The sequence below is a fragment of the Ctenocephalides felis genome, unplaced genomic scaffold (assembly GCF_003426905.1).
Source record: "Ctenocephalides felis isolate EL2017-DRISC unplaced genomic scaffold, ASM342690v1 CF-g0.4_SCAFFOLD_03571, whole genome shotgun sequence".
Lineage (NCBI taxonomy): Eukaryota > Metazoa > Arthropoda > Insecta > Siphonaptera > Pulicidae > Ctenocephalides > Ctenocephalides felis.
In genome coordinates this window covers 31,363,555-31,389,332 of record NW_020539725.1, presented here as the reverse complement: position 1 = coordinate 31,389,332, position 25,778 = coordinate 31,363,555, and the positions used below count along the sequence as shown (strand labels likewise).

The 25,778-nt window shown below is 29.9% G+C and overlaps 1 protein-coding gene across 1 annotated transcript in view; it reads left to right on the top strand.

Annotated features, from left to right (window-relative positions):
* LOC113385907 (protein turtle-like) overlaps positions 1-21,350 on the top strand; it is a 59,925-nt gene extending 38,575 nt beyond the window's left edge. Inside the window, exons 6-16 of the mRNA XM_026623729.1 lie at positions 3,419-3,689; positions 5,774-6,034; positions 7,348-7,754; positions 8,234-8,420; positions 11,480-11,560; positions 12,263-12,448; positions 13,194-13,421; positions 15,472-15,483; positions 16,956-16,997; positions 17,106-17,139; positions 20,284-21,350. Coding sequence (XP_026479514.1) covers positions 3,419-3,689; positions 5,774-6,034; positions 7,348-7,754; positions 8,234-8,420; positions 11,480-11,560; positions 12,263-12,448; positions 13,194-13,421; positions 15,472-15,483; positions 16,956-16,997; positions 17,106-17,139; positions 20,284-21,208 — 2,634 coding nt within the window. The 3' untranslated portion in view covers positions 21,209-21,350. The remainder of the gene's footprint in view (positions 1-3,418; positions 3,690-5,773; positions 6,035-7,347; positions 7,755-8,233; positions 8,421-11,479; positions 11,561-12,262; positions 12,449-13,193; positions 13,422-15,471; positions 15,484-16,955; positions 16,998-17,105; positions 17,140-20,283) is intronic.
* Positions 21,351-25,778: the final 4,428 nt, after the last annotated feature.

The following is a 25,778-nucleotide window of genomic DNA, read 5'->3' as shown; positions in this document are numbered from 1 at the left end:
GGTAATAATTAGTAAAAAATTGATTTTATAGAATAAGATTTCAGATGTATGTATATGTATTTTATTGCGATCGCAATATTCCATGATATACGATATTTTCATCCCAAGAATTTGATCAATGAAGTATATAATTGACATATTGACAAGAACTGAAAATTCATTGATCTTTAGATTCTTGGAATGATGTAATTTTAGAGAAATTTAATGCTTGAATGTAAATCCATATATGATGCAAAAAACGATAATATGTGCAAAATGTTATTAAAATCAGCTTAACGTTGTTTAAGATTAAATTTATAACCGTAGCATTAGGTACGATCACGTATGTATGAAAATGTGATTTTATTTATAAAAAAATGCGATTGTTTCAGGAAAGACTTAAAACAAAAGACTCGTACAAGAGATTATTTAAGAAAAGATTAAAATTGAGTGAATTCACTATTTATAATATCTGATCCTTTTCTTCTATATTTTATTTTTTTATTTAATTATCTACATTCAGTAGGTTACATCTATATAACTTATCAATTATCACATGTTTATACCCAAACTGCTGATTAATTAGGAACACCTTATTATGCATACAAATGCATAATTAATGGCGCATATAATATTATTACAATAAGCGACGTTAATTATATACATATCAAATTAATGCAAAACCCGAAAGCGAATCAAAGGCTTCCACTTAAATCCTTGCATATTTCGGCCTAATAACATATAAATTGATAAATAATTATCACGATTACTCATACAACAAAGCTTCAAACTCGTTGAATATGGGCTCAATACTCGTTTCATCGTAATATGCATAATGCACGAATGACAATGCAATTACACAGGAAAATTAAGGTATTACAAACTTATGCCTGGGGAAGTGAATCGCATTTGTGTACCAGACAAAAACTAATTAGTACAGATATCGAGGGAAACGACGAATAATACAATACAGGTGATATAATGGTATAATGCATTCGGTACACGCGGCGCAGCGTGCGCGCACTATAAATTCACTATATAAAGTTTTGTATTATGTTGGAGCAGTTTAGAGTTTGCTGCTTTACTGTTTTCTTTGATTATACAAATTCACTTTTCGTTCGACATTGTGCTCAAATGAGAACGCCGGTGATTATAGGAAATTGTGCTTTTATTCCTATTTCGTAAAGTTTAGTTTAAAATGGATTATGATAAGGCTAGCAGGCAATTATGAGACTAGCATGAAATAGTTTTTATTAGTTTGTTATTATGATTATGCAAAACATTATGCCATTTAGAAACTACAGGAGACATCAATGAGAAACTAGATAATAGAAAATGTAAATCATTTTAATTCAGAGATCAACACATGGATAGACACACTATTGAATAGAATGGAGACCAATATACAAAACGAAACCGTGAAATGATGCAAATGAATAATCTTTCACAACTGAATCTGAGACAAGAAGTAAACCGCTGAAAACCTTCTTGTAAACTTAAATCTAAAGTACAAAACGCAAAAACCTCGATAAAAATGAAGAAAGTACAATTAGTAAAAAGTATCTAAATATCGTCGTTGTTCCATGGCGTCCCAAAGCTCAACTGCTACCCATATCCAAAGCTTGATATGGATAGCAGTAGTGATATCGATTTTCACTTGAAAATATAGATGAAAAATATGTTTCCAATTCAAAATAGCCCATTTCAGGCACTGCGGTGTGAAATGGCAATGGAAAATCTCTCACACTATTTCTTCCTTAATCGTGTTGGAATTTACCTCATCTCACGGACCTGCCCTAGGACAGTGTTACGGATTATAACTATTATGTATCTAAATATAAACAATGTTGCCCTTTGTGCTTGGGGATTTAATAAGTTTAGTTTATATTACATTGTAACATGGATATAAATTATTAATTATTACATTGCCATAACTTTAACGTTTGCGTAATTAATTTCCCTTATAATTACATCCTAATCTCACTTTATCTATAATGTAGCTAATTTTCGTAAAGTCTGAGGAATAAAATAAGAGCAATATTCTTTATGGAATATGAATCAATCATATTGAATTCTAAATAATTATTATCAAAACGCTAATACAAAGAAATATATGTGAATAGATAGAATAGAATATTTTATTTTTAGCTCATTTTATTTATTTATTCAATGAATTATTTATTAACTTCCCATAGGGCAAGTAATAGTAATCGCAAAAAAACGAAAATGAAAATTTTTATATATCTCTACGTTTCAAAGGTTTCTGAATATTTTGGCATACCTTAGAAAATGGATGTATGTGGGTGTGTGTGTGTGCGGATACCAATTTTTGTCGACGATTTCGGGAACACGGATGAAGCGATTTGAATAATTCAAAAAACATTCGATTCGTATTGATAAGGAGACGTGCTGATTAGTTTTTGGCAAAGGCAAAAAGTGCTAAAAATGGTAACTCAGTTTTTAAGAGAACGGAGCGTCCGATTTTAATAATTCAAAAAACAGTTTACTTGTATTGACAAGATGAAGAATTGATCAAATTTTAATGAAGGCAGGTCTAGCGGTTTCGGAGATCTAATGAAAAAAGTAAAAAAAAATGCCATTCGGCGGTTAAAAATGATCATTAGACATATGCACATCAAATTATAAGATATTTTTTAGGGATTTTAACATTAAGTACATTTTTTTACATTTCTATGGGTTCTGTACCAATGCTTATGCGTTAGACGGCCGCGAGGCACTTGCGCGCTTTGACATTTCGTCACTATGCAGTTCAAGCAGTACGATTGCTTTGAAAAAAAGTTCAGAATTTTCAAAATATGTCAAAATGAAGAAAAAGTTTTTTTTTTCAAAAAAAAGTATTTTTCTTTCAAATTTATAGTTTCTAAAAAATCTAATTTTTTCGAAGTAAAATTTTTTCAAAAATGTTAATCGTTTTTAAAAAAATAATGATTTTTGATATGAGAAGTTCCAGCAATTTGCCTTAAGGCACGATGCCTTAAATGCCTTAAGACAGAATTCCACTTACAGCTAGTTTTACAGTGGTAAATACACAACATTAACAATGATATTATATAGACAGTGTGAAAGTATTTAGTTTATTTTAATATAGTTTGATTTATTTATATATTGTTACTTATTGTTTAATCAAATGTTGTAACTTTGGCAATAAAATATTATAGAAATTATCATTTTTAATTATTGTGAAATAAAATAAAAAAAAAACAATATAACAAAATCAGATTAAAATATGAAACAATACTTACTGAAGTCATAAATGTTTCTACACTTGTACGTATTTAGTTTATTAGGACATAAAATAAAAACAAATCAAACCTTACTTTGAAAAAATCAATTTAAAATATGAAAAACTACCCACTCATGTCTTAAGTATTATTTTCCATAAATAATTATACATTTAAATGTATTTATTTCCTTCCAGGTACCGCCGACAAATCAGACAAAGCTCGAAGGTGAGAAAGCTCAGTTCACATGCGAAGCGAAAGCTCTTCCGGGAAACGTAACCGTGCGATGGTTCCGCGAGGGATCGCCCGTACGCGAGGTGGCGGCGCTCGAGACGAGAGTGTCGGTCAAACGGGATGGGACGCTGATCGTAAACCCGGTCAGCGCAGACGATTCCGGCCAGTATTTATGTGAAGTAACAAATGGCATTGGAGAGCCACAAAGCGCATCTGCTTACCTGAATGTGGAATGTAAGTAAACAAATGGGTCTTAAAAACTAGATTGCAGATATATATATATATATATATATATATATATATATATATATATATATAAAAGTGGATCGCTCGATCAAATGATTCGGCAAAACTCGAAAACGGCTAAACCGATTTGACCAGTCTTAGTCTTGAAAAATTCATACCAATCCAGAGAAGGTCGGAAAGATGAGATATTATTTTAAAATCGCGTAGAAACTTTACATTTTTAATTTGAATTTTTTTTGTAGAAGCGTAATTTGAATAAAACAATGGGCGGTGGCTAACAAGTCAAATGTCAAACGTTTTTGACAGATAATGTTCAATTACGTTTAATAGGATGTTTTACGTGAATATTATTTAATTATGATTAAATTGTAGTAAGTAGTTTTGTTTGTAGTTTTATTTATATACAAAATCTTTATTAAACGGGCCGCAAGTGTTACTAGAGACTCAAATTATCAACTTTTTTGAAATGTTAATATGAAAATGCACTTTTTGGTATATTTTTCTCAAACACAGTGCTCTGAAAGATCTCATTTGTATAATTATATACTCATTGGTATTTATAGAACATTTTCTGAGTTATATTATTTTTATTTATGTTATTCAAATTCAGAACCTAAATTGGGTATCGATCAAATAGACATTTTGTCGAATAACATTTTCCCAGTTATAATTTCCTAGAATTTATCGAAGAATAGATAGAAATATATGAAGGTCCGGGGTTAAAAAGGTCGACCACCTATGTGTCAAAATCAGTAAAGTTTAGCATCGTTCAACAACTATATTTGAAAGTAGAGGGAAATAAATGTATAACCAGCTATAACCTTGATTTTCATGAGGGCCCTGCTATCGGGAGATAAACGGTAATCTTTGAAAATCCATAATAGAAGTATTTTCTTCCGTTGGTAGCTTTTTAGCATTAATTAAAAATGTAATAATTTTGTAAAATACCTTTAAAATGAAAATAAGATATTTAACCTGTTTGCCACCTGGCTGTTCCAAGTTGTTACGCCTATAGGATAAAAGGTCTAGATAACAAATTTTTGAAAGACATCAAAAAAGCACATTTCTACAATAATGAAGTAGCTGGCAGTTTACTGAATGTAGTCAGATAATTGTTCGTTTGATATGTGTTATTTGTTGTGATATAATTGTTATGGTTTTCACAATATTGTTTATATTTGCTCAGAGTCAAATTGGATTTTTGTGCTTCGCCCAGCTCCACATATTAATTTACTTTAATTCATCAAATGTTACTTGAAACTTTTCAAAAACCAGGTCAAAGAAAAAATACTAATTCTATCTCTTCTCGCAAAAATTTGAAAATTTTGTATAAGCTCAGTAGTATTATTTACAATATACACAAAATCCAGAATCCAAAAATAATCTGGAAAACTTGAAACGTAAACAATAAGTCGAAAGACCAAGTAAGACTTGGATTGGATTATACCATGTTTTCTATAGAAAGTGTATAAATCTTCGAGTTTGATTGTATTCAAAAAATATAGACAAACTAATGGGGTTTATTGTTTTTATAATACTTCATTGTATATAGCATTCAAACAACACATCCTTATACACTAAAAGTATTAATATTTTTGATTCTCTAGAAATTGTTTAGAATATACATTACTTAGTAAAACAACGTTTGTCGGTTGAGCTAGTATATATATATTTGTATATATAATAAATTATATATGTAATGTGAATATATATGTATTATTATAAATTATAGTATTTAATTACGAATATTTCAAGTACTAAATAACGTATTACTTAAAAAGTTTTTTAATTTAATTTGTTTTTTATACTAGAATGTTTTAAGCATTTTAAATTTTACCACCAGTTGATACTCAAACATTTTTATGCTAATTTTAAAGTGTTCAATATAATGAATCATATAGAATAAATTACGTTACAAGTATCAAAATATTCTTTGCCAAGCTTTAATCATTTACCTATTAATTAGGAAAATGCACATTCTTTATAACCTCTTGATCTATTTCTATATTTAAAACTGTTTCAAAGGTTTTAGTTCCACCACTAATTAATCACTTGAACATTTCCATTCCCAGATCCAGCTAAGGTCACGTTCACCCCAACTGTGCAGTATCTCCCGTTCCGTCTCGCGGGCGTAGTGCAGTGCTACATAAAAGCGAATCCTCCTCTACAGTACGTTACGTGGACAAAAGACAAACGTTTGCTGGAGCCTTACCAAACGAAAGATATTGTGATAATGAACAATGGATCGCTATTATTCACAAGAGTCAACCAGAACCATCAAGGAAGGTACACTTGCACTCCGTACAATGCTCAGGGCACGCAGGGGTCTTCTGGTAAGTTTGATTGTGGTAAATTTACTTGATTTGCAGTAGGTGATATACGAAATAGTTTGTCTCTTTTGACCATATAAATAAATTTATAATCTGTATGAACCCTTTACTTACCGTTACTTTATGAACCCTTAGGTACATACTATATAATGATTTTTATATATAGCGAAGGAAATACTTCTGCATATCCCAGGCTTACATTTTTGGCCTGGATATGTGGAGCTCAATGCCGCCTGGGTATAACACAAACTCCGGTTTTGTTTTGCCTCATCCTCCTGCCATTCCTTCATGGAGGGAGGATCTAGAATGCAATTATGCTCTATCTTAAATATACTTTTCTCCTGATTAATGATATTGGTGGTTGCTCTCCTTATTTCTATGTAGCGCAAGTCTCTGAGTACTGAGTTAACATATTATCTTCTATATATATAAAAATAAGTCGGGTTTTCCTTCCTGATGAAATAACTCCAGAACGCACGAACCGATTACGATAATTTTGCATTCGTTGGAAAGGTCTCGGGCTCCGCAAGGTTTATAGCTAAGAAAATCAGCGGTGCATGGCATCGTGCCCTAATGCAAATTGCTAGAACTTCATGCACCTTAATTAAATATTCGAGTAATGACATTAGTGAGAATTATCAGAAATATGCTTGGTTAAGTCAACGAGCAATTCTTGCCGCAAAAAATAATGATGTCATCGAACTGAATTTCACCATTCAATCAAAAATTGCTGGCGATTTGGTGACATACCAATAATTCCGACTGGTCTTCCGTTTGACTTCAAACGATTGCAATTTCCAGTTCGCCTGGCGTTCGCAATAACAAATCGCAAGGCCAGTCGCTTATTGTTTGCGGGATAAATTTCAAATAGATTATTCAGAAAATCATTGTTCTTTACATGGGCAGTTATACGTTGCCTGTTCACGAGTTGGAAAACCATCCGCTTTGTTTGTGTTAACGTCAGACCAAAAAACAAAAAATGTGGTTTACCAAAGAGCACTTCAATGAAACGGATAATTTGCGGATTCACTTTCATTTACTTAGAGAAGTTCAACTAAAAAACACTTCATTTTTGTAATCGAAATAAATTCATCACTGTTGTATAATAAAATCAAATTTTTCCTTTTCAAATATAAAACAAACAAAGAATTTCTTTATCTTTCTCACGAAACCATCTGGTGGCGAAACGGAGTTCGTCGGGTTTGCTAGTATCATATAGAATCACTTAATCTTCTGAATATTATATTTGGTAGTATTTATGTATTTAGAGAATTTCTCCTTTCTGAAATATTTATTTTGCTCTTTTATATTACTAGGTCCTATGGAAGTGTTAGTTCGTAAGCCTCCAGTATTCACATTAGAACCAGAACCCCTATATCAACGAAAAGTCGGGGAATCGGTTGAAATGCATTGCGATGCTTTAGAATCTGAAGGCACTCAACGGCCTAATATTCAATGGCAGAGGCGTGATGGAGCACCTCTTCAGAGAGCACGTGTTAGAACTTCCGGAGGAAATATCACAATCGAGGGTTTACGAAGATCTGATTTTGGATTCTATCAATGTGTAGCTACTAACGAAGTAGCTACTATAGTGACAGCAACCCAACTTGTGGTGGAAGGTACGCAGCCCCATGCACCTTATAATGTCTCTGGGACGGCTACAGAATTTTCGGTGACATTGAGCTGGTTGCCAGGGTATAGCGGTGGACCAGATTATAAGCAGGTACGGATATCGATGAAACATTGTTTTTTATTAATAATAAAATGTCTGAATATCATTATAATTTTTATTAAAACGAGAACTTCATATTCTGAAATTTTTATTTCAATTCATGTTTTATTTGCGACATTTGGCACTAATCACTTAGTGCCATCATGTTTTATTATGCTTTTTTGTCGATAGGCATGTATTAGAAGCAACCATTTAAGTGCTATAAAACTGACAGCATTTCATAAAACAACTTTTTGCCTCAATCTCATCATTATTATAACATGATCGAAACTGAATAACTTTGGTATGTTACTTTTCATGAACTACGTAACTGCTGCAACTACTTCTATGGGCGGCTAACTCACATATTATTGATCTTATTTATATAAGCCGATAGATTTGGTAATTAATTTGTTTTACAAAAATAATTACGTCCAGTCGGTGGAAAGTTTTTAAAGCAGATCATAATTTTTTTTTTTTTTTTTCCTCAGGACTATACAATTTGGTATCGCGAAGCCGGAATATCCGATTGGACTACAATGCCAGTGACGCCTTCAGGAAGCACATCAGCAACTCTTAATGGTTTATCACCTTCAACAACTTATGAATTTCAAGTTATGGGCAAAAATGCTCTGGGAGATGGCATGTCTAGCAAAGTTATGACCATCCGCACACTCGGTAAGTTGTTAAATTTATAAGGAATATTGCATGACTTGAGTAGATAACTGATAATTAATAAATCTTAGTTAGTTAATCTGGTACGATTTTTTTAGGCTGGATAAATGTATAATATTAAACATTAATATCAAATTATCTGTTTGAAATAATTGTAGTAATTGTAACAGAATTTTATTATGGTATTCTATTATATTATGTGCAGCTCTAAGTTAATCGATAAAATTTTGTTGGTGATTGTTTCATTTTTATTGATACAATGGTTATAATGTTATTGAACCCCATCTTTCATCTAATTCGGAAAATGTATTAATTGCATTTGTTATATTGTGTTACCGAATTTCATTTCTATAAGGTTTAATATGATGTGTTTCATTATAACTGGCGTAATGATCGCAAGATCCACAGCCATGTAAAATAAATAAAAAAAAAAAAAAAAAATGATGTGTTTCCAAGCAACACAAGTTTGTAACCACGGTTGTAATAACTTTTATTAAATTTTAAAACTATAATATTATACATTTATTTTTATCGAATAACGAAGCAGATATTGTGGTTTAAGCTGTAATGTATATTGTAAATAGACATATTATAATTCGAATCACTATGACATTTATCGACTCTCATATACATGGTAAAAAATATCCTCACAAGGAGAATCTCAGGCTTACTCGTCTGGGATTTTGATAAAACTTTGCATAGTAATAGAATTGATAGTCAAACTGAACAGTTTACAAAATTAATCGCCTATGAGAAGTGGTAAATTGTAATATATTTTGTTTATAGAACCGACACCTATATAATCATAAATTCAATATTGCTTCATAGATTTTCTCTGATATTTTTGATAGAATTTCAGATTGTGCAATTGTTCTTACCTCTAAAGGTCAATATAAAATCATGGCTATATTCAAAATTAGTCAAAGTGTTATTAGTTACCATACGTATCTTTATAATTTTGCGAGAATATGAAAATGCAAGTAATTACTTTAAACTGAAGCTTACGTTTTACAGTAACACTTTATTACGTGATACTTTTCCTAAGGATTATCTGCTTTTCATAGATAATACATTTCCGCATGAATTAATAATCCGAGCGAAATTATTTTGGTAACTTTATATTGCACACCATGCTATAATCCGATCTCCATCAAAAGTTCTCCATAGACGCGTTAATTAATGACGTCATACATAAAGCATTATATGTTATGTTATAACGCAAGTCTTATTTAACATTCAGCAATTACTCACAGTAATTTTAGAGCTGATCTAAAGTTAAGTAAATATAGAAATTAAGTGGAGATTACTTGAAAAGTTACATAAGCATATGTAGTACCCGCTTTCTTGCGGAAAACGCAATTTAATTATGTTTCACCCGTTAGTATTCAATTACGATCCGGAGGATTGTTAACGAAGTATTTCATTGTGGGTTTTGATTTAATTATATTCCATATATGTATTTTAGTTTATATAATTATTGAATCGAGTTGCGGTTGAATCGAGCTTACTAGCATAAGCATTATGATTGTAATATTAAAAATGTTTCGTTGAGTTCATTGTATATATCACAATATTATAATAGGCTTTTGCTGTATTATCAATATGGTCAATTGTACATATTCAAAATTGATAACTAAAAATTTAATTCACCCTACCACTTTATCCGTAATCATTTGAATCCAAGTACATTAAATTAAGCTTAATCGAATTTCAAAAATATGACCATCATAATAATTAAGGGTACGATGAGGAAAGTTTATTGAGAGGAGATTTTCTGCTATCATTTGCATTTCTAAGTTTAAACAATTTATAATGAAATAATAAAATTTTATTTGAATTTTAAAACAAAAATATGTAACATTTTCCATACTGTGTGGATGGTCAATTACACCTCACACATTCGTATATTTAAGTGCATGTGAACGACAATTTCTGTAACTAAATACATCTATGTACTAAACTTTACAGCCATGAATATTTTACGACGCACCTAACCAGTATCATAGTTAAATTCAACATAAATAATATGATATAGTAATAATTTCTCTATTCCATTTCTCGTAGCTATGCTAACCATTCATATAATTTGCATGATAATACTAATAACTAACAATAATTAACATTTTCCTCATCTAATAACATACGAATTTATGTTGGACGCTACTAATCAGATGTTGGTAGAGCTCCAAAACTACCCCAACCAACTCCCACTCCAAACGAGAAAATATTCCAGTTAGCGCCGGATGACGCAGGTAAGGCGACGGGGGTTGTATTTTGATGCTGAGATTTTTTTAAATCAAGATTTTGAGTTTGTTTTTTTTTATCAAAGATAAAACTGCCTTTTATTATATAAGTCGCTGGTTTTATTAAACTAAACTTGCTCTTACTTAAATCGCTTCAAAATTTGTCACCAGAACTCTGGTAAAGACAGTGTTGATCGTTTATTGAATATTTTAAAATTTTTTTTTGTTAAATTTTTATTATTTTTAAGTATAGTTTAATTATTTATTTCAATTTATTATTTTAAATATTAGAATTGTATCTAATAAATAACACTACAACAAAAGGAGTATATACACATTGTGTAAAGTATCACAATAAATTTAAATTATTTCAATTAAAATTTAATAATTTAATCTTAATACATAGCAACTTATTTTTTTATTTATTACACGTTCAATTAAATAGTTTTATTAATTTTTGGTTAAATTAACTAATTTAGATCAATTAATTGAGAAGACTTTATATGAGTATCTATCGAATCAATTTAACCATATTTATTTTATAATTCCTTTCCCCAAATCCTGTATTATAATGAACCATCGAATTAATTGAGTAGCCTGTGATGAACATTCGCCATAGCAATACAATTCAGCTTTCTACATCTGGATCAAATTTCATACGATTTCATTGGAAATTGGCACGCTATCCAAATCTTCTTCACTGTAATCATCAACTGTTGTAAATACACTATTATCAAGCACGATCATCCGTATTATAATTTTTGGTGTCGAAGAAGATTTATTTCAATATTTTTGCATTTTTTATAATTTTATTTCCAGACATAGTTGATTACAGATTTGTTATGTATCCCACTGAATCTACTGGCGCTACAATATTTCCACCTATTTTTAGACCAACAGGTACTGAATTAATTCGTTTTATTTTACTTTGCAGCTAACCTAATCAATAACACTTCCATGTTCTTTCATCCTGCACCTATTTTATTATTTATTAATTTATATTATTATTTACTCATATAATTTAAAGTTTCAATATTTTTATTTTAGTTTTATATAGTTTAATAGACTTTGTTATTACTTTGTGTATGATCAATTTAATTTTCTTTCTCCACAAAATGGACGCCTTTTGACAATGATGTTTTTTGTATCTGTATCAGAGTATATAGAATTAATTGTAGGAGTGTTTGAAGGTACTAATGTAAAATACGTAATTATTTAATTTTGATTGCTTTTATACTCTATAAAAATTAAATAAAATAACTAATTTTTTTGATAAAAAAGTGGTATCATTAAATTCACAAGCACAGAAAAGTATACGTTTTTTTTTTGAAGAATATAGCATACATGTTTACAATAATCTTTATTTTAATAAGTAGTTTTTTAAATTCAATACAGGTTCTAATATATGTACTTAAATCTTTGTAGTTTGTATAGTAGAAAATAATTATTATGGTTAAAAGGAAACCCTAAACATTTTTATCATCCCATGATTTTAACATATGCATTAGTTTCCAATAAAATTCACATAAAGTCTTTCATTAACATTGGTTACCTGTTTTTTTTTAATATAAACAAATGAAACATTAATCGATTAAATATTAGGTCCGAAACCTGGTCCTCCACGAAATTTGACTGTAACCGAAATTAGCAACGGATTCCTGATAACCTGGCAAGTGCCTCTGGAGAGAGCACATCTCATCCAGTTTTACACCATCAAATATCGTACCGATGCTCAGTGGAAAACTTTGAACAAAGGACAAATTCGACCAGAAGAGACATCGTATTTGGGTACGTATTATCTATGCTCATTATTATTAGTACACAACTTCGACTACTCTCATCTCGTTAAACTTTATTGTGCTGAGGGGATAGAGTGAGCAAACTTTGCGTGAATTTGTCATTTTTGAAAGTAATCAGCTCAACATAAAGTTAAATGAAATATTTTATCGTTACGGAAACTAAATTTAAAAATAATTAATTATAATGTTTCTAATGTCAAGCTTTTGAAATGTGAAGTTCATATAATTATTTCATATACAAAGTCTACGTGGTCAATTCTCGAATAAAATAGAAATGTTATGGTAATGATATGTTACTAGTATATCTTTGCATGATTTGGTAGTAACGAACAAAAAGCTACATATTTTTTATGCGATTAAGCACTTAAAACATAGTTTTACGTATGCTTTTAACCCTTTCACTGCGAGAGGGTTTAGACTCTGTTATTACGAGAGAGTTTTCCACAGAACTACTGAATATTTTATGATATTTCTATCAGTGTCAATAAAAAATATGTTGAAAATTTAAGCTTGCTCTTCTAATAAACTAAAAATTACAATAAAAATTAGAATTACAAATAGTTTAACTCTTAGTGATAAATCTTAAAGCAAACACCGACTCAGAACTAGTCACACGTAGATGTCGTCCATGGACGACACTTATTGCGAAAGATTAGATCTATGTGAATCTGCTCGCAGTCTTTACATATAACTTTAATCAATATTTCTAGCTTAATCAATATTTCTTATTATAGTCAAGAACCTGGTCGGAGGTCGAACGTACTATTTCCGGGTACTAGCAAATTCTCCCAAAAGCTACGAGAGCAGCGACGAGGTCAAATTCCCGGTTCCAGCTCGGGTGAAGCACAAGGCCATCACCGCAGGTGTCGTGGGCGGAATTCTATTTTTCATAGTGGCTATCATTCTGTCTGTATGCGCTGTCAAAATCTGCAACAAGCGCAAGAGGCGGAAGCAAGAAAAAGGTGAGGAGTTCCCATTTCGACGGCTGTGTTTGCATCGGTGTCTCTGTTTATAGAAAATTTTGCGGGTGTTGGACGATTTTTTCGATGTTTGAAGTTCATGATTGATTTGATTTGTACTAAAAATTGTTTCTCGCATTGCGATGCAACTTTGGTTATAGTATTTTTGACCACTTGGTCACAATCTGGTATACAGAGTAAACGGCGCGAAGATCAATTTACATTGAGCAATTAATCTATATAGAGTTTGGGGTTTTATAGCTTCAATGCGAATGAATTTTGTCCGCAATTTCAATCCGAATACAAAATTTTATATATTAGTTACTATTGGTTATTTTAAAAATTGGTTACCTGATCAGTTTTATCCCATAGGCATGGTAAAAAAGGACATCCAGGGGGCAAAAATGATCCATTATTTTATTTTAGAAAAGGTTTTATAGCATAATAGCTTCATTATTTAATTTATGCGATGCAGTTTAATTATTAAGTTGAACAACAACACTTACATCATAAATCTTAATATATATTTTTAAACATAATAAACTATAAAAATGATATACTCTTATTACTTTATAAATCTTGTTTTGCTAGTTATTTATGTTAAATTTTATTATAATCAGACCTATCAGACCTTCTATTTGAAATACATATTTTATGGGCACAATTTTTTTAAAGTTCGCACTGGATACAACAATGGTATGAAATTTTGTCAGAAGTATACATCATCAGAGTTGAAATAACTATTAATTTAATTTATCTCTTATAAAATTCTTTTCTTTATTTTGTTTTTTTATCGCCAGTGTAAAGGTTAAGGTGTAAAAGTTAAGGTCCTTTTCAAGCTATTTTAGAGGTCATATAAAAAAAGTGTTCAATATAACTTAAGAATGACAACGCATCTTATACTCAAATAGTACAAATCAAATCTTGAACTTTGAGAGTTTTAAAGCATTCAATGTTTATAAATAATTTTTTAACGAGTATTTGTGTATAACTGCTTATATAACTTATATTTTATTCGCATTACCCTTTAGATACCAAGATCAGATATTAATGTTAACGAGACACAAACATGTGGATGCGATAGAATGTTCAAAATTGAATTTAATTTATTATCATTATTTTTCAATATATGTTCATAATTTAGTTTCATTTCATTTCCATTCAGTCATAACTTTCATTCCAGAATTTCTAACTGTATTCAAGAATTTTAATTAGCATGAAAAATTTATTTTATAAACCACTTCTGTTTTTATCTCATTCATTCAATTGTGTCTCAGCATTTGTTTTATTATTTGCAAACGTATTGTGTATATAATTATATTTATTTTCATAAGTTGTAGTGAATTATAGCCAGTAGAAAATATTATTAGATTATTATGCATAACTTTTTCCTTTGAAACAACATATTTGCTCAAACGAAAAAGTTTTTATTTATCTGTAGATAACCTTATTTCTTCTATTTCATTTTTAAAGCTTTATATAATATTCAGCATCGAGTGGAAAACGTTGCTTCTACTAATTCTCAGCAGAATAAATTTAAATGCCATTATTTGTTCAATTCATTCATTTTTCCACATTTATTCATTATTTTTATTAATTCCATTAATATTTTATTTCCATTCTGTAACATCCACTTGTGTTTGTCTCTAATTAAACTTTGCTAAGAGACACAGGTGCGCACAGCTATTTTATTAACTTAACCCTTGATCCACAATCCTCAACTGATTTTTTTATTGTATTGCTTAGAATTAGTGAGCAATTAAATAATTAAAGTAAACTATAAGATTCAGTTTCTGACTAATACTTCTATTTATAAAAATATTAGTAACTATAATACTTCATCATTATGGTGATTGGTAATTTTATATAACAGTATTTATTCATTTAGCTCTTCACATAGATCTAATTAATTAATTTTGGTTTAGGTGTATGTACTTATTTGTAGTTATCATTATATATATATATATATATATATATATATATATTACGTGTTCGTGGAATGTTTCGCGTAGAAAATATCATTTTAACAAAAATTTATGGTATTTCTATAAAGAATTCCTTTCAGGTTTCAGTATTAGAAAATGCGATAAATTATTATTTATTTATTTTTATATAATAATTCAATTTGTCAATATTTCGTCGTATGAATGATTACATAAATATTTCTCATTTATAACATAAAAATGAAACCAATCAAAATGTGCATTTATAATAGCAATGAGATCATTCTGTAAACTTAAAATTAGAATTTTACTTCACTATACACTGAAACAGTTGTCAAATAGTATGTTGACGTGCACTGTAGTTTTATTTATTTTTGTCATGTAATAACTTGTATTTAGTTTTGGTGTAGAATGACTTATATCACAGACTAAAATGCATAGCACTTTAACTAAAGTAATAATAATAATGGGTAGTACTGCCTTAAGGCAAGTCTCTGAGCTAAGTTAAACTCCAACTTGATAAGCTACAGTATAAAATATTAATTTGACTGATTAATTAATGATTATTTGTAGATAATTTATTATTAATTCTATTATCTTTTGCACATTTAATCTCCTCGGGCGGCGTAGTTCCAGTGTATCTGACAGATACAGATTATAAGTATATTGACAGGAGGCTTATAGTTTTATATCTTTTTATTTAATTTGCGTCTTTACAATGCTGTATATGTATATTATGTGCAAACAAAAATAAAATATATATTAGATCAATATTATTTTTATAATATAGCAAAATATGAAAATCTGTACATGCGCTCAAATTGCTAGACGCACAAACCTTACTTTTTCTGAAAGGAATAATTTAATTAATTATATTAAAAAAATTGTCAGATTATGTTGGAATGTTTATATAAAGACTATATAAACAATTAGGATAGTAAAAACTTAGTGTTTTTTGTCATTTTGTACGTCAAATAGAATTTGGCTTAGTGCGTTTTTTTAAACAAAATTGCTACTAGTGAAATATGCGAAGTTCAAAAACAATGTAATATGGACGCATAAATAGTAGACATAAAATAGGAGACATAAAATAACGATGGAGGTCTCGATGACATCAAATTATGGAGAAACATGCTAAAATGCTGGCCCTGTATCTGTCAGATCGGCTGCGCCCGACGGAGGGTTAAACTGTAAAATTTTGTATAATCTTTGAGTCCGACTCAGAAGAATATAAAAAGAAGACTTAGTGGTATAAAAAACTGCGCCTTTCTCATATATTTTCAATGTATAAATTAACAGAAAAATATGTCAAGTTTTTTTGGCTTTTAGTTCATCCTTTATATTCGATAACAGGTAGTATATATTTTAGTATCTTTCTCTTCCACTTTTGGAATATATACTTTTAGGCGGACGCAATAATTTTCATAAGATGTAGATCGAAGCTCCAATAAAGAATAATATTTATTATATAGTTGTATAGAATTAGTTAAAAATATATAACTTATAAAATTCAGTTCCTGTCCAAATTCCTCCCCCCCTTTATCGTTATTATGCCAGTGCTAACGGTTAATGTTCAGAGATCATTCGTTTGCAGCGTACAACATGGTAGCCTGCCGCATAACGGACGCGCGCAACGGCCAGGCCATGCTTGGCGTGACCGCTACGGGCTACGGCTACGGCGGTAGCGTCATTAGTGGCCCGTCCGCTGGCGGGACGCTAGTCACGTGTCTGCCCACCAACACCTGCGCGGGTCAAGGCGGCCAAGTGCCTTTGAAAAAGTAAGTAGACGAGTTTCAGTGTAATCGTACTGGCAGATTCAAAGATTCATATGGAGCTTTAAGGGGCTCAACTAGTGTAACCGCCTAAAAAAAGATGATTTTTGGGAATTTATATTAAAAAAACTACTTTATCAATCATTTCAAAATTTTAGGAATATATTTATACATGATTTAAAAATACATAGTAAAATTTTTGAAGAAAAAAATTAAATATTTTTTAAGTTATCGTCGATCTCCAACGGCGCGACAAAAAGAAGGCCCTTCACTGCTGCAGTGATTCCGGCCTTCTACGTGGATGAAATTAAAAAAAAATCTCGTTAAACTAGATAATATTGTCTGTAAAATGAACTACGATAAAGAAAAAAAATCAAAAATTGACAAAATGACGGCGTTTTTTAAAAAAAAAGTCGAATTTTACCCAAAATTTTGGTCGTGTTTGGACTGCCAAAATTCGATTTTTGATCCGATCAAAATATCGATAGTTCATTTTACGGAGAACTATATCTAGAACATGTGCAAAAAATTTGATAGTGATCGGATCATTTGTTTTTTGAGATAAAATAAAGATAAAATGATCGTTATACTATATACTATATATATATATACTCTTTAAATGGCTGTGACTCAAAAACTATTCAAGATATTGATTTTAAATTTTGGCATGTTATTTTTAAAGTTATAACCTATCGAAATATGGAAAAATTGAAAATTCGATTTTTTGAAAATTGCACACTAGTTGTGCCCCTTAATTTGTTTTATTCAAGATTAATATTTGCGGAAATTTTTTATAATTTCATGTTCTGATAGCGGCGATGCTAATAGTTTTTTAATGATGACATATTGATAGAATATGCATACAATACAATGTGCAAAATGACTTTTTGCTGAAGTATGTGTGTATTGATAATACTGAGAAAAGAAATCTAGAATATTGCACCGTTGCATTATATTTATTCGATGCTTATTCACAATTTTTTTTAATTATTTAACTTTTTTAACAGTTTTTAAAAATACAAAGACCCTTAAATGTCCGAAAAATAAATAATGTCTTATCAATTTAACATTTTGGATTTTGGATTTTGGATTATGCTTTGAATTTTAATATGTGTAAAATCATTTAGGCGATTAAGGAACCAATACGTCTGATAAAATAGACAGTAACATAACATTGTTATTGCAATGCTATGTTATGCTTCCTTCTTCATATAAATTTGTAACAAAAACTATCAAAATGTTATGTATTTTCTGTGCAGTCAGATGTTTTAGATATAAAACCTAACTTAGAAAATGCACACACACATCACAAAAAGAATGTTATCATAGCTGCATCTTTCCGATGTGTCATGATAATACAAACGTGATGTTAGATTTTATCTAACATCACGTTTATACATCTAAAAACGCATTATACATCTAAAAAGATGTATAATGCCTGATCGCACAGCAAATACATAGCATTTTGACAGTTTTTACTACCAATTTATATGATTCATGGAGCGTAACATAGCGCTGTATCGGAGTTGTTAATTAAAATGTGTAAAATCTAATATTTAATAATTTAGTAGCTTTAAAATGAATTAGCATTTTCTACAAATTATGATATAAATTTAAATCATAAAGTGAATGTAATTATCAGTTATGGTTACTAATATTTTCGATTATAGAAAAAATATCATTCACATAAAATTAGATGTATCAGCATACTTTTATTTTTTTCCTCTAGGAAAGATTCCGATACATACAGAGATTACGAGAGTGTTTTTATAATACCTGGCACAAGTTACACCCAGAGCCGTAAGGGTTAGCGTTTTTTTTTTGAGTTGAAACCCTTTTATTAATTGTTGGAAGCATATTACGACTCCTTTTCAAATGATTATTGAATTTTCAAGTCGTTATGTGCTTTCTGATCCCTTGTGTTAGACTTATTAAAACTCATTTGCTTGAATTTATTCATATAACCTAATTAGCTGCTCCTATGAATGAAATTTTTATAGGTTTTTGATTTTAGTGAATGCCTCTAATCCTTTCGTCTAGGATCTTAGATCGCAACCCTACCTTTAAATATTAATATTGCTATTTTCAGTGAACTACATTACGTTGCTTGGTTTGAATATTCAAATATGGTATACATGAAATATTTCAAACACAACTAAGTGTTTAAGTTATTTAAATCATTTTTTTCGCGCTTGAACTACCTACTTATTTAACTTACTACCTCTATGTGTGAAACTATTCTAATATATTTTAACGATCGCAAGCAATGCAATATAATATATAAAAATATTAACAAACAACATGTTTTTTACGTTTATTGCTCAGATTTTTATTAAATTACTTCTTAAACTGCAGTTTTAATTATGTTATATAAACATCTATATTTGATATTTGATATGACTATACTTTGTAATAATTTATGGAAATCCGAGCAATATCATCAATCACTTTTGTTACTTGATATTTATATCTAGACTTCATATTTTTTTTGTTATAATCATGATCATTAAATGTTTATATTTTCTTTCCGTCTTAATCTTCTGACTTCGCAAACTTTGGAATTGTCTTCAAACCTCTTCAGGACAAAAGGTGAAAAATTATTGCATGGATAATAGTGCATTTTTCTTCATCTTTTAGTTTTTATAATTTTTTATAATTCACTATTTGTGTACGGCACTTGTTAGTTAAGCGAAAAGAATGACGTGTTTTATTTTTAGCACTATTTTTCTGTTTTCTCAAATAACGATGATATTAGTACCTATGTAATTTATTTTTGTTTCAAAATTTAGCATGTATCAAAGAATGATAAGTACTAAAGAATTAACTTACATTTATGTTTTGATACTTTGAATGTTGTTTTGGATGGTTTATTTGCATTGATGAATATAATAACTGAGAATATACAAGGAACATATACAACTTTTTTTCAAAAAAGGAATAGAGTATATATATTTTTAGCAGTTTAATATAATTCATAATAAAATAGCTAGAAAAATATTATCTTGAAATCAACCGGTTTATAAAAGTTTTCACACCGCTTCTTGGAGTAGCAATTTTCCAATTCATAATAATATGTATATTCTCAGTTCAATTAATTTTAATTTTTGGTTCAATTTCAATAATGTCCAACGTATACGTTTATTTATTCAGATATAACAAAAGCAGAATACCAGGTTTAAGTCTTTTGCGTTCCATTAAGAATTGGGTTTGGCCATCTGACAGTGTACTTGGCTCAACATCGAGGCTGTCACCCCGGGATCTCAGCCGCATCCAGCGCACTCCAGATGGCAAATTTGTTCTCAACGGTGAATCCGAAATGGAAGAATGTGAATTGGATATCAGCAGCAGCGACGATGGCGGTTTTCTACCAAGGCAGAGATCACCTTCAGTTCATGTGATGCAACCGCCAGCTTGGACATCTCCTTGGTATTTTAGCGATATCAGCTCTGTAAGACCGGATGCAAGCGCGCAGTTAAGAACCGTGCATGCGAGATATTCACAGGAATTGCCTTCATTAAGGGCAATGCATCAACAAGCATTATTACTCCGGCCTGGTTTTGTACCTGTTCATCCCTTGGCTACTAGCTCCCCTCCGAGAGGCGTGACAAACAACACAATGCCGAGGCCGAAAAGATCAACTATGCCTTTGCATATAGATCCGGATAGCAGATCGAGTAGTAGCGGTTTTGGGAGCAAAAACACGTCGGGGACTTCGCACCATTTACTGCATCCGCTGCCACCGTACCGACCACCGCCTCCTGCACCGTTGCCACCTCCGCCGCCAAATTTTATTGCGCCGTGGCTCGAACTAGCGGCTTCGAGACTCGGCATGGATCACACGGGTGTGAAAGCTGATAGTGTAGACGGTCATTACGAATTTGACCGGGCTACACCTGCTACATCAACTCCTACTGGTGAGCCGATACCCGCCAGAAAGCCGCGATTGACAGTATCAACGGCGTCAATGAGATGCGACGAGATCGAGGCGCGCGTGCAAGCCATGCTACAAGAGTTCCAGGCGTTTCGAAGGCGACAAGCGATGCGCAGGGCCGCAGCCCTGGAGACCGTTTGCTGACACGAAACCAAAATAAAAAGGCTCTCGTTAAAACTTTTGTGTATAAAACTTTGATACCAGTGCTCTATGTGACATTTTTACGGTGTTTGTAGATTGTATAGTTTAATTAGTCTCGCTCGAGTTGTAAAAATTAATATATTAAGCAACATATGTTCTAAAGGAAAAAGCAAGAACCAAAAACAAACACAAAATGATGTTTTTAATAAAAGGAAATATATGTCGCAACCTTTAAGCGTTTAAGAGCGTTTAATAAATAGATATATTTGAAAATTCAATTACTATAAATTACAAGCATTTATTCATACCTCTGTTTTCACAGTTTAAATCGCGATATTGCAAAAAAAGAAATAATAAATATAATTAGATATAATATGTATAGACTGATTTTGTAAATTGTGAAATAAACAATTGCGTATATTTCATTTCATGCTCATTGAAAGCAGAAGTGACAATTTTGAATATAATAATGACTATATAATAACAAATTATTCATATGAGAGGACAACATGAACCAGTGATTAAAAAAGTGAGCCCGCGCCTAGTGTTTCGTTAAAGTAAAATATAATGAAATCTAAATTAATTATAATATAATTATATTAAATTTAATCTCCGCGATGAAAGGGACAATTTGTGAATCTGTAATAATTCCTAACGCTTTATCGACGCAAAAATGAAATTTATTAAACGTCGACTTTTTCTCACACGTAATTTAATGAAAATGTTAAAACGTAAAGAAGAGCACAGTTGCGTGAATTATCTTAGTCTTAGAAGTTATGACATAAGTTTTTTATTTATGATATTTAATAGTATCGACGCTTTTAGATAAATCCATGATTTGTTGGCAATTTGTGATCAATAAGTAAACACAACATCGCTGATTTATACATTGAATGTCAGAGTGCTGTGAAATTTTGCAAATAATTTTTATATGAACTCTTTTTCTAAAAGTCTCTGGGAGACGAAATTGCGAGAATAAAATAATTAGGAGGTGAAGTTCTGGTAAATTTTTGACGCACTGTGCAATACAAAATGATTTTTTTTCAAATCGATTATTTTTATTAACAGTGAGTTTAGAATTCATATAATCGATTATTTTTATTGACAGTGAATTTAGAATCCATATAATACTTTTTATTTGGTATGAAAATTTTTTTTTTTTTTTGTAAATCTTAAGCATATGGTTAAAAAATATATATATTTTTGAACAGTAATTCATTAATACCCGATTATACGCTACCTCAATTAATTGCTTTGGTTAAATTCATTGTTTTATGTTATAGTATTGCTCTGAGAAAATTTCATGGCGAATTGCATGGTTTTGTAAAAATGTACTTGGATTTGAAATATAGAAATTGATATGCTATTATTAAGAATTTTGCAATTCAATATTTATTACCATGCGTTTTGAACTTTGTTTGTCATTAAAACGCACAATATACACATTTACAAAAAATAATTGTCTAGAATACATTTCATTGTAGGTTACATTTAGATAAGAAATAATTCATATAGAAACAAGTGCAATTCTATGATCTGATCTCACATTAATTATCAAAATGCAAAATAATATTCAAGCGATGTTTTTTTCTACTCGTGTGTCGTATTTTATGTGTTTTTGTTACATATGTTTTGTACCTATTTATTTATATTTAAGTAGTTGATAGTGTTAATTACTCACGTTGATGTTATTAAATAAGAATCGTTTGAGGGATTTTTATGAATGTTACGTACCTGTTTCGTTTTATACGCAATTCGTATCTAATTTTAGAAAGGTCTTCATTGCCAACACATCATGAATTTTATTTTATATATAATTAATTTTTCAAGTACAAAATTGATTTAATTACCTTATAGCTATAGTAGACTGTTATAAATTATTTCATTAGATATTATGATAATTTTATTCTTGTTATATTAATACGTTTCTTATTGTTTGATAATAGTGATTGTATTGTAATAATTATATACGTGAAACTATGCAACGACACATATTGTTACTTTAAGTAGTTTAAAAATAACTTTTAATTATATGTCTAATGTCGCGCTAATTTTTACATAACTGAATAATTAAGATTGTAAATTATGTAGTGATTATTTTTTAACGAGGATAAGGAAATATTTATTAGTTGAATGATGCATTAATTTTGTTTAAAACGACTTGTCTTTGCTCTGTTGAGATAAAATCGTGGCTCATGAGTGATTTCTTCAGAATATTTTATTTAATTCTAAACAACAAATTAAGTATATAGCCGATTAAAGAATACCGTTTAATTTTGAGGGATGTACAATAGAAATATTATTCTCAAAATTTAAATCTAACCACATACTTTATAAATGATATATAACCATTAGCGAGATCGATGGTGCATGTTCTTTTTTATTATTATAAAATTCATAACTTGTCTATAACAAAAACTATAAGTTATAATGTAAAATATTTTCCAAACATGGAGAATTCAAATTCCAGAAATTAAAAAACCTAATTAACTAATTACAGTAGCTGATACTGTCATCGAGGCACTTCATCAGTATTTATAAATTATACATAAGTCGATTCAAAGAAGTTTTTTATAAAATTTATTTATTAAATTGATAGGATTAATAATTCTAGCAAAAATTGAATAATTAAGTATTTTGAATTAGACTGCGTTTAAGAGGTCTGGCAGCCTTGTGGAACTTTTTATATTACTTTAATAATTACTAAAATTACTTTGGGGGCCTGAATATATTCGTTAACGCTCTTAATATTACAGAGTTTGAAGTAGTTGGAATAAATCACGAATAAGCTATCATTTTAACAAGATAAACATATTTTTAAAAAGCATGTAAGTTAGTCACATGATTACTTTAAATGCGGGTGTGAATATGACATAGGTGCCAATTCTCTTGTAAAATAGACCGTAACATAGCGTTGTTATGGCATTGCTATCTTACGCTCTTTTCTTGGTACTAAAAACTGCCAAAATTCTATATAATTGTTGTGCGATCAGGCGTGTTACACTTAAAAGCTACAAAAATTAGCAAGATGCACTTATAATAACATTGGTGTTTAATATTTGAGGGTCTATACCTAAATCGTTGCCATAACAACGCTATGTTACGGTCTATTTTATCGGAGAATTGTCAGCATAGTTGACATAACTATATTAACAAAATTAATGCATCCTTTCAAAGTGTGTTTTTCCAGAGAACCTATATCACAAAATAATTAAAATATAATGTCACTTCCGTATGGTAACAGATACTAGACACTGCATATGATATCTATAATAGAGTATCTAGGAAATAATATATTTACTACACGAACTTGATACTAATTTCTATTTATTCCTGTTAGTACACGCTGTCCGCATTCTTGCCAGTTCTATGTACTCTTTGAAAAAGTATGTACTATTATGAAAAAAGCATTTGTCTAGTTAGATATCACCTTGCCGATGAGAGTTGTAAAATAAAATTAATTGACTCATTAAACTCTGTGCATAATTGATACTCAACAAATTGATTAAGCTATATAGTTCTATTTTATTTAATCGTGTAAAAAGTTATTTAATTTTGAGCTTACGTTTTACAACTGTACAGTTTTTTTAATAATTATTTGTTATTTAAAGTATTAAAAAATTGTAGCCCAACGAGATTATTATATTTATTGAATTTCGATAGAGAAATAAAATTAAGAATGCAAATATATGATATTTCTAATACGTTATTTTTTAATATTTCTTTCGATATTATCATTATGTACATATAACTCTAATTATTCTGTGAAGTTCCACTGTATCCTCCAGCATGAAAAAAATAATTTTTACATCTAACTTTCAACTAATTTTTTCTATTTCTATTACACACAAGCGCATTTCCATTTCTTCAGCACAACAAAACTACTTATTACAACAAAAATTAAACATAATGATAATTGAAAATGAACATTTTAGAAATAATTAGAGTTTTTAGTTTTAAGTGTTGAAATAATAGAATGAGAAGAACTAATATTGCAGTCGTTACTGTGTAACTGATCTGTCGTAAAGCATCGATGCCGACACAAAAAATACAATATGTTGCCAGAACTTTAAACTTGGGATTTTTTTGGTGATGTTATTTTTGTATTTTTGTTTTACAGCTACTTAATACCATTGATCAAATACTTCAAAAATTAGAAGTTATTTTTTTCTGACATACGTAAGTAACAGATAGTTAGTAGTTAGGTGTACCTACTAATACCATTACCAATGAGTTTTATCAAAACGGTATATGGGGCGAAACTACTCATTTAGTCTACTTTACCTTCTTTGAATATAATTTATTTTTTATCTATTTTCCTCATTTGTAAATTGGATGGTTCATTTTATACTCACAATTATTTTCCATCATCACATTTTGAAACTATTAATATTTTCTGTTTTTTTTCCTAGTCTTTGATCTACTCAGAGCCGTCAATTTAATTTATTTTTCTTAGTCATTCTTTTAACTCGCTCCTATTAAATTCATCATGGAGATATGTGTATTAGTCAATTTGAAATATGATCTTTATATAAAGTAAGTTTATTTAGCAGATGTTCGTATACATTGCATA